The sequence below is a fragment of the Manacus vitellinus genome, unplaced genomic scaffold, assembly GCF_001715985.3.
Source record: "Manacus vitellinus isolate BGI_N305 unplaced genomic scaffold, ASM171598v3 scaffold_9_pilon, whole genome shotgun sequence".
Classification (NCBI taxonomy): Eukaryota; Metazoa; Chordata; class Aves; order Passeriformes; family Pipridae; genus Manacus; species Manacus vitellinus.
In genome coordinates, this window is record NW_021940917.1 from 11,134,134 (window position 1) to 11,146,530 (window position 12,397).

The window sequence follows — 12,397 nt, forward strand, 5'->3', positions numbered from 1 at the left end:
GAGGGTCCAAAAAAGCCAAATAAAAATAAAATAACCCCCTAAGCTTATTTTAATAAGGGAAAGAGTTAAGCTTTAAAGAGTTGGTCTCCGACAGTATTAAGGACCCCGTGCAAATCAAAGGACTGTTTCTCTTCTTTCCAGAGAGAAGTTGAAAAACAGACAGAAAATGGCCAGCAGCCACAGACCTCCAATAGCTCGTTCTTCCTCAAGAGCAGGAATAGGGCTGACCTCCAGGCCTGCCTCTTCATCACGGACTCCATCAGCTGCCAGAATAGGAACAGCGGTATGTTCAAAACATTTATTATTAACTTTGATATATTTAGATTTTTATCCTTTTTTTCTTCTTCTTTTTTTTTTTTTCCTCAGTACTATCACTGGAGTTGGTTTTGTTTTTTAGGTTTTTTATTACGAACTTTTAGATTTCAATTTTGTAGAAAGTTTTCGGTTCTACTTTTGACTGAAAGGGGTTAAGGAGGTCCAGCATCAAAAGTTCACGTGGGAGACCTTAATAGCATTAGTGTTGCAGACAGATGGAACAATGAACAGCTGCTCAAAGGTAATCCCTTACCCTTCTACGGCAGGGATTTGACTAAAGCTTTGTTTTCCTGAAGAGATGTAAATGCTAAAAGATTCTTATACAATGAGTATAGAGGCTGACTGATGTTTTTTGATTGCTTTGGCAATTGCATTAGGTAATAATTAGGAGGTTTGTCGTTTGGCTTTTTTTTTATAGATGCCTCCTAGTACGGCAAGACCTGGTTCTCGTGGTGGTTCTTTGACTGCTGGAGGAGTTTTATCATCTCAGATTAAAGTTGCAGACCGTCCAGTGACTCAACAAGGATTAAGTGGAATAAAAACTGCGATGAAAGGTATTTTGTATGGAAAATAGTTGTTGAGATATCTGCAGGTGTTTTAAAGGAATATTTAGGTGTTTAAAGGAAAACTTTTCATTGCTGTATAAATTCCAGAGTGAATAGCTGTGATTAAAAAGAGTATAAGAAAGAAAATGAAGGTTAAATCGTGCCTTTTATTGTCATTGCTCTTAGCAGTCAGAGAAGACAAAGGCTTTTCTGTACCTGAGCTGTGTTTAAGAATCATTCAAAACAATAGAACAAAATTAATTGCATCTTCATCATCACTGCAGAATAATTAAAATATTCTGTTATATTGTAATAGTAATGTTTTTCTTCACAACAGTCTAAAAATGCCTTCTTTTTTTTAATGAGATATCTGTTTAAGAACACTAAAATATAACAGTTTTCTGCCAGTGAATTTTTCAAATTGTTTTCATAATTTACAGTTCATCAAAATTGGGTTTTTTCTAACAAGATAACATATTGCTCTCCTTTACCAGGTCCCCAGAGACAGATAATGGATAAAACTTATTACCTTGGGGTGCTGAGGTACGTGTTTACAATACATTCAAACTACAGCAGATTTAGTGCCCTGTTCTCTTTCAGACCCAGAGTTTAAGCTTAACAATAGCTTGGGACAAGTGGTGTTCACTTACTGAACTGTTACATGAGTCCTGCTATAACAGTTAAGGTTATTTTACATATAGTTTGTAGGAAGAAAGGAACTTCATGCTTATGTCCAAGTACAAGTAGATTCCTTTAACGATCTGTTGTTAGGCTTGCTAAGTTAAATGGAATCCCACAGCATTAGTAAGAGGAGGGTCGGTGACTTTGAGCTTCCACCTGTAGTGCTTGATAGGTCCCATAGCTCCATTTGTATGTAGCATTGCAAACAAAACACTTTTTAGTGTACATTACTTGGATTATACATTGAGCTAACAATGACAATGGCAAGACCTGGTGGAAACTCTTGTGTATGGATCTTTTTCAGTTGATCATAATGCAGGTTTGAATAACCAGTCCTAAAAGATGTCATTTTAAATGTGAATGATATTCACATTCTGTGAAGTTATCCTGTTTTCTGTCCATTTAAGAATAATTCACACCTGTTTCACCAGCAGGAACAAAAAGCTGATTAAAATATTTTATTTGACATCAAAGTTTTATAGCAACTTCTTATGACTTTGTCTGATACAACCACTTTGCTTTTTTCCTCACTTATTTAGCTCTTCTTTGAAATGCTGATTAGAAAGAGTGCAATGCAGTGAGATACTAATTGTAAATCTCCTGTAGTAAAATTTATTTTCTAGCTGTGTTTTAGTCGTACATCCAAATGTTAATGATTTTTTTGTTGTTTTTTTTTTCAGAAGCAAAACAAATGAACTCACAACAGAAATTAACAAGCTGCAGGAAGAAGTAGAAATGTACAAGCAAGAGAAATCTGTCTATTTGTCATACGAAAAACGGTAAGATGTATTGCAACTAATGCAGTGCTGACTTTCTCAGACACAAGACTATTCTTGAATATTGGGCAGGCTTCAAGGAACCATTAAATAATTATTTTTTTCATTTTTTTTTGTTTTTACGTATACAAATCTTCCCACCTTAAGTTTGACTTTTTCTTTTGTATTTAGGGCAGAGGCATTAGCTAGTGAAATCAAGGAATTTCAAGGTCAACTAGCAGACTTCAACATGGTATGCTGATGTCAAATTTTGATACTAAGTGCTTTTCCTTCTCTAATTTATTCTCTCATTTACTTTGTTCTGCTTTTGCTTTACTTCAGCATCTTTTTTATTGACATTTCTCAATAAAAATGTACTGGTTAATGCTACATTTATTTGGTTATTGGAAAGGAATGAGATGGAACCTAAGGAAAACATAAAAAAAAGGGAAGTGTACTGTACATAGGAGAAATGGCTGTCTATAGATTTAAGAAATTGGTGTGAAATATTTCAGGGTTTAGAACAGCTACATATAATGATGATTAGTTTTGAAAAAGGCATGTAATCTGTTCAGATTCCCAGATCACGTTTTTTCTGTTTGGAATAACTGAAAGTTTCTGTGTTTTCATGAATGCTATGCCTGGTTTATTTATTGATTTTTTTTTTTTTTAATTAAAAAAAAAAAACAGGAGAGCAATAATAGGCTGGAATTCTGTCTCATTTCAGGTTATGGATATACTTAACACCAGTACAGATATGGCAGAAGTGAGTCGCGATTACAATATGGTAAGAATTATGGTATTTGCTATGTTTTAACAGTGTGTGTTACATTCTTGGTGCTTTGCATGCATGACATATCTAAAAAAGCATAGCGCTAATTTGAAACTTATCTATTTTTTTCAGTTAAATTATTCATAATATTAGCAACATGTTTGTAGTTAGGTGATTATTTGAAGTATTGCATTAACAACCCCATAGAGTTTCCTGTGGTGTACGAAACCGACCCAAATTATGATTGTTAAAACATCTTCTTTTTTTTCCTGGGAGCACTAGTCATAGGGAAGATAAATTCAGGTAAACTGCACTGCCTTTTAAAACTGGCTGGTCTTCTGAACATTTAATTCTCTTTTGTCTTCAGCCTTTTAAATGTCTCTTGCATAATAAGTATTAAATAGGTCTCTGACATGGCCAGCCACAAAAATCAATTAGTTTTTTTCTTCCTTTACTTTCTTTCTTTATTTTCTAGCACAGGTATAGTGTTCCTCTAAGTGTTAAGGCATGAATGGCATTAAGCATGTTTCGTTTCTTGTGATCACTTTGTCCATAAACAAAAGAATCTAGTTTCGGAAAAGGCTGTTTTGCTCACTTGAAAAATGATCTGAATATTTCTTGGTCAAAACAACTTTGTTCCCTGATTAAAAAAATAAAGACCCAATGTCTGTGTCAAGAAAGAAAAATGCTTTGCAAGTGTTAAATTTTCATTTTGTCTGGAGGCTGAAACAGTATCTTACTAAGTGTTCCAGGACTAGATCCCACAGTAACAGTAAGTGAATCGATTTCTCTGGGGGCGTTTAAAAGATGCATAGATATGGTACTTAGGGACATTGTTTAATGGTGAATGTGGCAGTGCTGGGTTAAGGGTTGGACTTGATCTTGGAGGTCTTTTCCAACCTAAATGATTTTATGATTTATTACAAACTTGATTGTATTTCAATATTATATCTTTTAAGTTAAAGGTTCAGAATGACCAAGATGCTCAGAGTATGGATAAAATTTTCACAGAAAGACAAGCGTAAGTATATTAAGTATGTGCTTCTCCAAAGCTGTTAAGACCATAACTGAACTCCAGAAAATGGAGGTGTTACTTCCTACCTCAACAGTGGGATGCATATGACACATGATACCTGAACAGTTTCGAGGTAATGCATTAGTACCAGATTGCAGCTAGAGCTCCTAGGTTTAAATTGCAGTAACTGCCCTGGAGAGACTTACCGTGTCGTCCAAGAAGTTAGGTGGTGGTGGAGACTCCTGTCTTGGCAATCTGCTGTCAAAGTCCTCAGTTTTGGGAGTTTTGTTGTGGAGTAACAGAGTGGGAAAAGCAAGCAGAAGTGGGAACTAAATCTTTACCTGCCTGGTAAGGTAGGGTTGTGTAGAGGGAAAGATGAGGACAGCAGGATTTTTCCAGTAGGAATTTGTAAGCCAGGCGAATGGCTTGTGTAGCAATAGGCTGAGACAGTGACTTTTTGAGATGTTTGATTTAGGGACAGGAGATGTGCAGGAGAACGATACATGATTGTGCTTGATACCACTGAAAGCAATCTCAAGAATGAGATTTTATATATCAATAAGCACTTTGAAAAAACAGTTTACCAGTTTATAACAAGTCACATTTCAATAATACTGTTGCTTTCAACAGCTCACAAATGTGTTTATTCTACTGATTAATGCATTTTTAAAATGTTAAGGAAATCTGAAGAGAAATTACTTGGTTCAGTAGCAAACTAAGGTATAAAGGCATTAGGTACACTGGAATGATAATTTGTCATTGTACTGTACATACACATTTAAGAGAATACAGCAATTGGTCTTTCTTACTCTGCTAATTTAGGTAGAACAATACCCAAATGCTGTGTTGTATGATTATGTCGGTTTTGGCTAATAGACTACTGAGCTGTGACAACACTGATTTGAATTCAATCCCCAGTCTGACTGTGGTGTGCTTCAAAATGTTGGAGAAATTATTTTTCTTTTCTAGACCTCTTTGGAATTAGAGCGTTAGTGATTGTGCCAACTTCACTTGCTACTTTTTAAAGACTTGTTCATGTTAAGCAATATACAGTAAGCACTCCCCATACCCTGACATAAGTAGCCAAAAAGATTTTCATAAATCGTGCATTATAAGTATTTTTGCATGTTTTGAGGTATTTGTTGTACCAGTAATACATGCATACCACCACATTTTTGAACTTCATGATTGATGCAGCAAAACCTTGTTATGGATTTGTCGAGATGAAAGGAGATAGACTGCATAACTTCATTTTGTATTGTACATGAGTAGTGTAAAATGGAAGTACAAGTGTTCTACATTTTTGAAAAGTCAGTGCATTATTCATTGTTTAAGACATTAACTCTCCTCATTTACATAAGAATCAATGTATTTATCCTCAATAAATCCATCTTCTGCATCCCCAAATGCATGAATTTTCTCAAAGATTACAATGGGTTCTTCACTGTTTGTACCCAGTACTGAAGGAGAAGGGCTCATATCAGCTGAGAACTCCTGTTCAAACCTCTCTGGGTCATTTTCTTCCAGACGACGGTGTCGGTAGCTGATCACATAATGATACCATGTTGGGCATTTTACAGCAGTAAAAATCAGGAGTGTAGTGCCTAGGACAAATCCTAGGACACCTGCCAGGAAGGTCCAACTTTTGCCAAGAAGTGGTAACTCTTTAAAACAAACAGGAAAAAAGAAGTGTAATTTTCATGAGTAATTCTAGCAAGGGCTCTAGTAGGATTTTTTTTTCATGGTTAAATTGAGAGCTCACAAAATAAACAACGATAGAGAATTAGTGAGTGTCTGCAGAGCTTTAGTATAATGTTATTGCTATGCTATTAAGGAGTCAGTAACATCACAGAGACCAAAAATATATGTGCATCTCATATTTCCTAGTAATATAAATCTACCATGCATATTTATAAAAAATAATAGTTTCAAAGTCAGATAAAGGTCCAGGAACACATAAAAGATAACATAATTTTTTTTCAAAATTTAAATGCAAAAATTAGGCTTTGGAAAAAAATGATCAGTAATTGACTTCAAATTCTATTTCCCAGGCTTAATTTTCTGTGTGGAGATGATGTCTGCACCCTAAAATATTATACCTTTTGTTTGGTATATGCCTTCAGTTGTGTTTCTTTTGTAGTAAAAATGTCAATAAGACTTGCCATTAGTCTTTATTTAGAAGCTGATTTTGTGTGCCTGCCACAGTTCTAAAATAGATTATAGCCTGGTTCAGCTACAGAAGTGTGTGGCAGTGGTGGCTTATGATTTGTGTATATATCTGTAGATTGATATGGATGCTTTGCCAAAAACCAAACTAGAGTATTAGAGAATAATGATGGAATTAACATAGAAAGGTGAGGAGAGTGTCACTGAAATTTCCAAAAAATATGTGACGGGCGCATCCATGTCCTTTATACCAAACACAGCTGAGGGCAGGAGTAAAATCTGTAGGGTCACACTTTCACATTTTAGGAAAACAACTACCTCTAAAAACCAGTTAGTTTGGGAAAAGTTTGTTGTTTTTTTTTTTAAATATATATATATATTTTTAAGTTGCTTCCTACTTCTCTTAGTTAGACATCTAGACAGTTATTTGAATTTCAGGGCTTTGAAATTTCATCATCATTTTTCAATATCATTTGGGAGTTTGTGTGGTTTATTCGTTTTGAACACTTACTCAGTAGAGCTTAATGTGCACCATAATGTGTGTGACTGTCTAACAGAACCTGGAAATATGCTTGTTCTGTAGCCCTGGCTTTTTATGGAAAATGGGGGTGTGCTAGGCATACAAAATGGTATAAAGTCATGGAACAGCAAATCAAACAGCTTACAAGCAGTAAAGTGAAGCATCTGTACATTACCTGCATGTGTTCCATTGTTTCCAGTGATGTTTGGAGTCAGAGCTGTTATTAAGGCACTACTTCTAAGGTTAATGACAGGAGTGGAAGTTACAGTGTTTTCTAAAGAAGTTTTTTCAATTTTGCAGTCAGCTGGTTGGATAGCCATCTTGATGGAGATTTCTTTCTTGGTTGGTAGCGTACATGTAGTGTTGCTTTCATTTTCTGTGAATGTGAGCAGTGAAAAGGCTGTGAGATATTGTTAATATTTTGGCACCCTAATCTAAAAAAATCTCGTGGATAGCTATTGTATTACTGCAAAATGCAGGTAAGTTGATGGTGGATTTTATCCACAGCAGAAAAAAAGGAAGGTAAAGCTGTTCGGTGTAAACAAGTGTGAAACGCTGCTCTTACCAAAACTTACCCAATGTAACATTGGAGGCAGTTAGCCATATCTGTAAGTCAAGGAGGTCACAGGAGCAGATCCACGGGTTTCCAGCTAAAACAATTTTAATCAATTTAAAAGATGATTTTATATGAAGGTAGTTCAGTAAGTTACACTGTAGATTTAAAACCGTCAGGCTTTCTAGAGAAGTAAATGCATCTGAATCTAATTGAGCAATCATGTTATAGGATAGATTCAACATGGACAGTTGATTTAATCCTGCAAATGCTGCTTTATGAACTGTGCTAATATGATTGTTGCTGATATCCAGATTTATGAGTTTTTTCAGATTGCAGAAGCTGTTCTTGTGCAGTTCAGTAATCCTGTTTTTATTCAGATGAAGTTCAGTGAGGTTAATAAAACGTCCAAGAATCTCTTTGTCACTATCTTTTAAAGTGATTTTATTGTTTTTGAGGCTTAATTTAGTAACGTTTTGAGAAAGGTTGGTGGGGATATTAGAGAGGTTCTTTCCAGACTCGTCACAAATGACCTGCTGAAAAAAAGAGAATGATGACAATTAAATACTGTACAAAAGTCTGGTAATGGAGATGTCTCACTGATGACTGTTAAAGGCAAATATGATCTGGTATTTTTTCAATGCTACCACTTTAAAAGAAAAGTTCTACTGCTCTTCATGCAGTTTTATTTATGTCTTTCTTAATTAATTTATGGTCTGCTGATACATGAGAATTAATCTTCCTAGTGGATAAAGACCTGAAGTTCCTGACGACTTAGTGCTTTAACTCTGAGCTGCAAGGCTCTTTTTATGATGATCATCCAAAATAACCACTATGACATGCTATTTTGGAATTAATAGGGGCGTCTGTTTTAAAATTTGAAATGAAGCTTGACTGGGTAGAAAAAGGATTTCTTTCCCACATAATCTGGAAGGGTGTCACAGAGGAAGTTTATTCTGCAAATTAATTCAAGTACACCTTTTAAAATGTATTGTTTTAAAAACACCTATGTTTAGTCTTTAAAACATCTTTAGAGCAGACCCTCAACAAAACATTTATTATATTTTTTTTTGTATCACCTAAATTAATTTTAATTTTCTGTGTTGAAGTTTAGCATAGCTGCAGTCTTTTCAGATTGGAGTGTTTACTCTCAATACCTTGAAATACTTATGTTTTTTGAAAAGAAGAGATTTATTTATATATGTACAGGAGGCATTCCTTTTGTCTGTGGAGGAATTTGTCTGAGATATAAAACCATCTCAAATGTGTTTCAGTGATGATTCACCCACTTACAATGACTGCCATCAGTTAATTGTCCATTTCTCAGAAAACCACTTCTTATTTGTCTTTTTGTACTTCTTTCTTCAGGAATTTTATGTTTTTGAAACAGTTTTTAAAATGCCTTTTGCTTCAAGTGTATCTTTCAAAAATAGGAGTAGTTGACATCTGTATAAAACTTACAGTTTGGGAAGTAATGTTGCAGTCAGCAGTCACTGGATTCAAAAACAATGTTCCAACCCATATCACAAGCCAAGAATGTTTCATGTTTAGAGCCTAGTAAAAAACAACACTTTTGTATACCAAGACCAGAATACCAGTGTCTACTGTTGTGGTAGTTTAATAAATTAATAGGTATAGTTATTTCAATGACAATTTAATAAATTTTGTTCTACATAAATACTTGGAAATGCAAAATTAAGCAGAAAAACAGAGGCTATCAGAATTAATGAATTCAGCTTTCCCTTAATTGAGCCAAACTTAAAATCCAGTAAGCAAACTGTATCAGTAAATAAAAAAGGGATTGGTTAGACGAGTAAATAGGTAAAAGTTTCATAGATGTGTAAAACAAATAGGCAGGGCTGTACTCATTAATATCCCTGACAAAGCCATTATGGGTACTGGAAGACTGTGCTAGATGTAAACTGCAGAAAGTATTCAGGCTGGCATGTTCTCCCTAAACACTTTCCCTTGTTGCCACTGACAGAGGCAAAATACTGCAGTAGATGGATGGTTGGTTTGTCCAGTCCAATTTCTTTTATGTTCTTAAATAAGTTATTAAGCACTTTTTATGAATTTTTAAGTAGTAGATTGGTATTTTAATCTCACTGTTGTCCCTAATATAACATATCATATGACATGAACCTGGACCTCCGTATTGCATGAAGTAAACATGGTTCAATCTCTTGTGATGGAGTTTTTGTACAGATTTCAGCTTTATTTTTTGAAATTCAGCGAAGTTCCTACAAATTTCCTACACAGTTCCGCTGTGACATTAACGTCTCTCAGAGGAAGTGGCACTCATTATTCTGTTTGAATTAGGCATTATTTGCAGGATCTATTCATTTTGAACTATGTCTGGCAGATGTTAAATCAGTCCCTGTTTGCGCCACACTTGAAGGAAAATGTTACGTAAAAGGTAGATTAATGTTTAATTTTTGCGTTTTTTTCTTAAGCATCTGAAAAGATAGAGGGTTAAGTGAATCTCAGTATCTCCTTCCAAGACTTCTATCTTCCAGAGTAAAAAAGACCTGAAAGCTAGAGTGTAAGGTACTTGCTTAAAGTGCTTATTGTGTCTTGAGCTGTACAGAGTATTCACTGAATTTAGCAGAGAAGAGTGGGGGAAATTACATAAGGAAGCTTAGTTGCATGAACAATGCTAAATACAGGCAGCCAGTTAGATTTTAAAAAACTCCACCATCCTTAAGGAAAGTGCCAGGAGGCCTCTGCTGATGAGAATGGAATAGGTGAGGTCATAGAACAAATTGATCAAGTCACTTAATAGCTTCTATATATTTGCATGTCTGAGGATTGACCTCATTCACCTAACTGAATCAGCCCAGAGACTTAATAACTTCTAGGAAAGAAGAGGAAGTTAAGAGCCACTTACTCTGCTCTGATCCACTGTGTATTTCTACTTCTGCTGGAAACTTACATTAAATACAAAAAGATTTCATAAACCTTTTGTGCCTTTGAGCCATTATCAGGGACAAGGGGTGCTAGCATCAGCAGCCACTGTGGAATTATGCCCTGCCATAGGTATCACTCTTGTCACTGATGGTACTGGTGGCCTGCATATTTTTGAAGCCAGTTTGTGTATTGCTAGTGGAAAACATGATGCAGTTTGAGAACTCCAGAACTATTTTAACAGTTGGAACATGGGACATATTTGGTCCTCAAAGGCACTGCTTCCAAGGTATTTGGAAACAGAGTGGGTCTTAACCTGGTAATGTGGAAATACAGATTAACAATAATATTGCACTTCACAGACTTTAAGAAAAGAACTATCTTTAATAGAGTGGGGAAAATATATTAAATATTATTTTTAAAGTTTATCCATAAGTTAATAACAATCACGTTGAAAATTTAAGTTGTACATGTGTCTTAGTGAAAAACAGTTCATAGTTTTTACTTTAGTTTCTACTGAAAGCTTAGGGGTTTTTTTACAAATGTGATTTCCTGCATTTTGTGTGCGTGAACCTGTATAATCAGTAGAAGAACAGGAAAGCATCTGTAATTTAGTTGCAGTTTAGCTCTTTACCAGAACCAGACTTTAAGAATTGCTGTTTAAACTAATTACTATGGGAAGAAACTCAACCTGGAAATACATTGGTAATACTTTACCGTTTTCTTGTAATTAGAAGTGCTTTCTTAAAAATTTTCCTCTGAGAACTTTGAAGATTTTAGCATTTAATAGGTGAGGTAATAGACTTTATACAATCGGGTAGTCTGTTCAGAGACTGTTCCCCAGCTTTCTAATGAAGTACAATTTACTTAACAACTTTGCATGTCCAAGGTTCATAGTAATTCCTGAAGTTTTGAGATGTATTTGTTTCCAGACTAGCAACAAAGTTACACTAATAAATCTTTGTCTGAATTTTTAATTAGATGTGCCAAGTGTCTTACCTTTCTGTTGCTTCTTAAAGGCAGCATATATACGCATGTGTGGGTTTTTCAATGCACTGACAAGAAATAACATGGTGAAACAGCACTTTGTTTTGCTTCAACCTTTGTACTTGATGAATAACCAGGCAGTGTAAAAAAAATAATAAGCCTGGAAAATCCTTAGCAAAAGATTGACTAAGTTGAGCAACTTCTTATAATCATCTTGGATTTAATTGGATCTGCAACCAATAGGAATGTCTAATAGTATTATGCTGAAGTGTCAAGTTCCAGATCATAGAGGAAGCACTGAGTCAAAATGCCATAGGTAATTTACAAGCAAGTTGAGTTATAATCAATTAAAGAAATGCTGGAGACAGAAAAAGACTTGCTTTTTTTATGTGATCATTCATCAAATGAGGGAAATGTCAAGGTATTTGCATACTGAAGTAAAGCTCTCTAGTAGTTAGTTAAATCTGTGTTAATTCTTGTGTTTTGGAAGCATCATCAGAGAAGCTGCACGGTGTGATACATAAAGCTCATTATTTACAAAGAATTGCAAGCACCGTTAAGTACATGTGTTGTAAGGGCTATATTTCAGGAGGAAGTTCTAAAATTATATTTGCACTGATTTGGTAACATATATGTATATGCAGATTGAAAAGGGATTATATTGATACAAACACTGTGTCAAATAAAATTTTGCTTGCTTTAGTGCTCATTCTTTCTGTCCAGTGCATACCATCAAACTGTGGAACAGCTAAGTCTCCTTTCGTTCTCCATTCCTTTCAAACATGTGGCTGGAGATGTCATTTTACTTCACTATCCTTCTTTGATCTTATTGCCACTTTGTTTTTTTGCTTAACATCTCTTAACATTCTGCAACTTTTCCAAGCCTCATCCCTGGCTCAGCTTCATCCACAGTCTTCAAATTACTCGTGGTAATGAATTGTGTTTCTGTGACAGCCACAAAATGCCGACATTTTTATTACCTCTTGGAAAAGCAACCAGTTTCAGCCCTCTGTCAGAAGTTTTCTTCCAGAGAAGATTCATCACAACTAAATCAGACACTCCTAGTCTCAAAAACATGCTGGAACATCTTGAAGTATTTAGCCAGGAGTCCATATTACATAAGGAAAGGAGAGTTGCCTCAGGTGAAGAGGCTAGTCCATAGTGTTTCCACACACAGTTTAAAT

At 35.1% G+C, this 12,397-nt stretch overlaps 2 protein-coding genes across 3 annotated transcripts in view; one reads left to right on the forward strand and one right to left on the reverse strand.

Moving 5' to 3' along the window:
• The first annotated feature begins 166 nt into the window (after positions 1 to 166).
• The window catches only part of IFT74 (intraflagellar transport 74), a 36,089-nt gene continuing 23,858 nt past the window's right edge, over positions 167 to 12,397 (forward strand). For both annotated transcript variants that reach the window (XM_018086143.2, XM_008923256.3), the window contains exons 1-7: positions 167 to 283; positions 734 to 869; positions 1,355 to 1,403; positions 2,222 to 2,320; positions 2,489 to 2,549; positions 3,024 to 3,083; positions 4,028 to 4,089. In XM_018086143.2, the coding sequence (XP_017941632.1) occupies positions 167 to 283; positions 734 to 869; positions 1,355 to 1,403; positions 2,222 to 2,320; positions 2,489 to 2,549; positions 3,024 to 3,083; positions 4,028 to 4,089 (584 nt within the window). The remainder of the gene's footprint in view (positions 284 to 733; positions 870 to 1,354; positions 1,404 to 2,221; positions 2,321 to 2,488; positions 2,550 to 3,023; positions 3,084 to 4,027; positions 4,090 to 12,397) is intronic.
• Positions 5,327 to 11,287, reverse strand: LRRC19 (leucine rich repeat containing 19). The gene is made up of 5 exons (XM_018086144.1): positions 11,226 to 11,287; positions 8,784 to 8,876; positions 7,345 to 7,858; positions 6,945 to 7,145; positions 5,327 to 5,747 (listed from the first exon to the last, which is right to left on the reverse strand). The coding sequence occupies exons 1-5, from the start codon at positions 11,250 to 11,252 to the stop codon at positions 5,422 to 5,424; spliced, it is 1,161 nt and encodes a 386-aa protein (XP_017941633.1). The 5' UTR covers positions 11,253 to 11,287; the 3' UTR covers positions 5,327 to 5,421.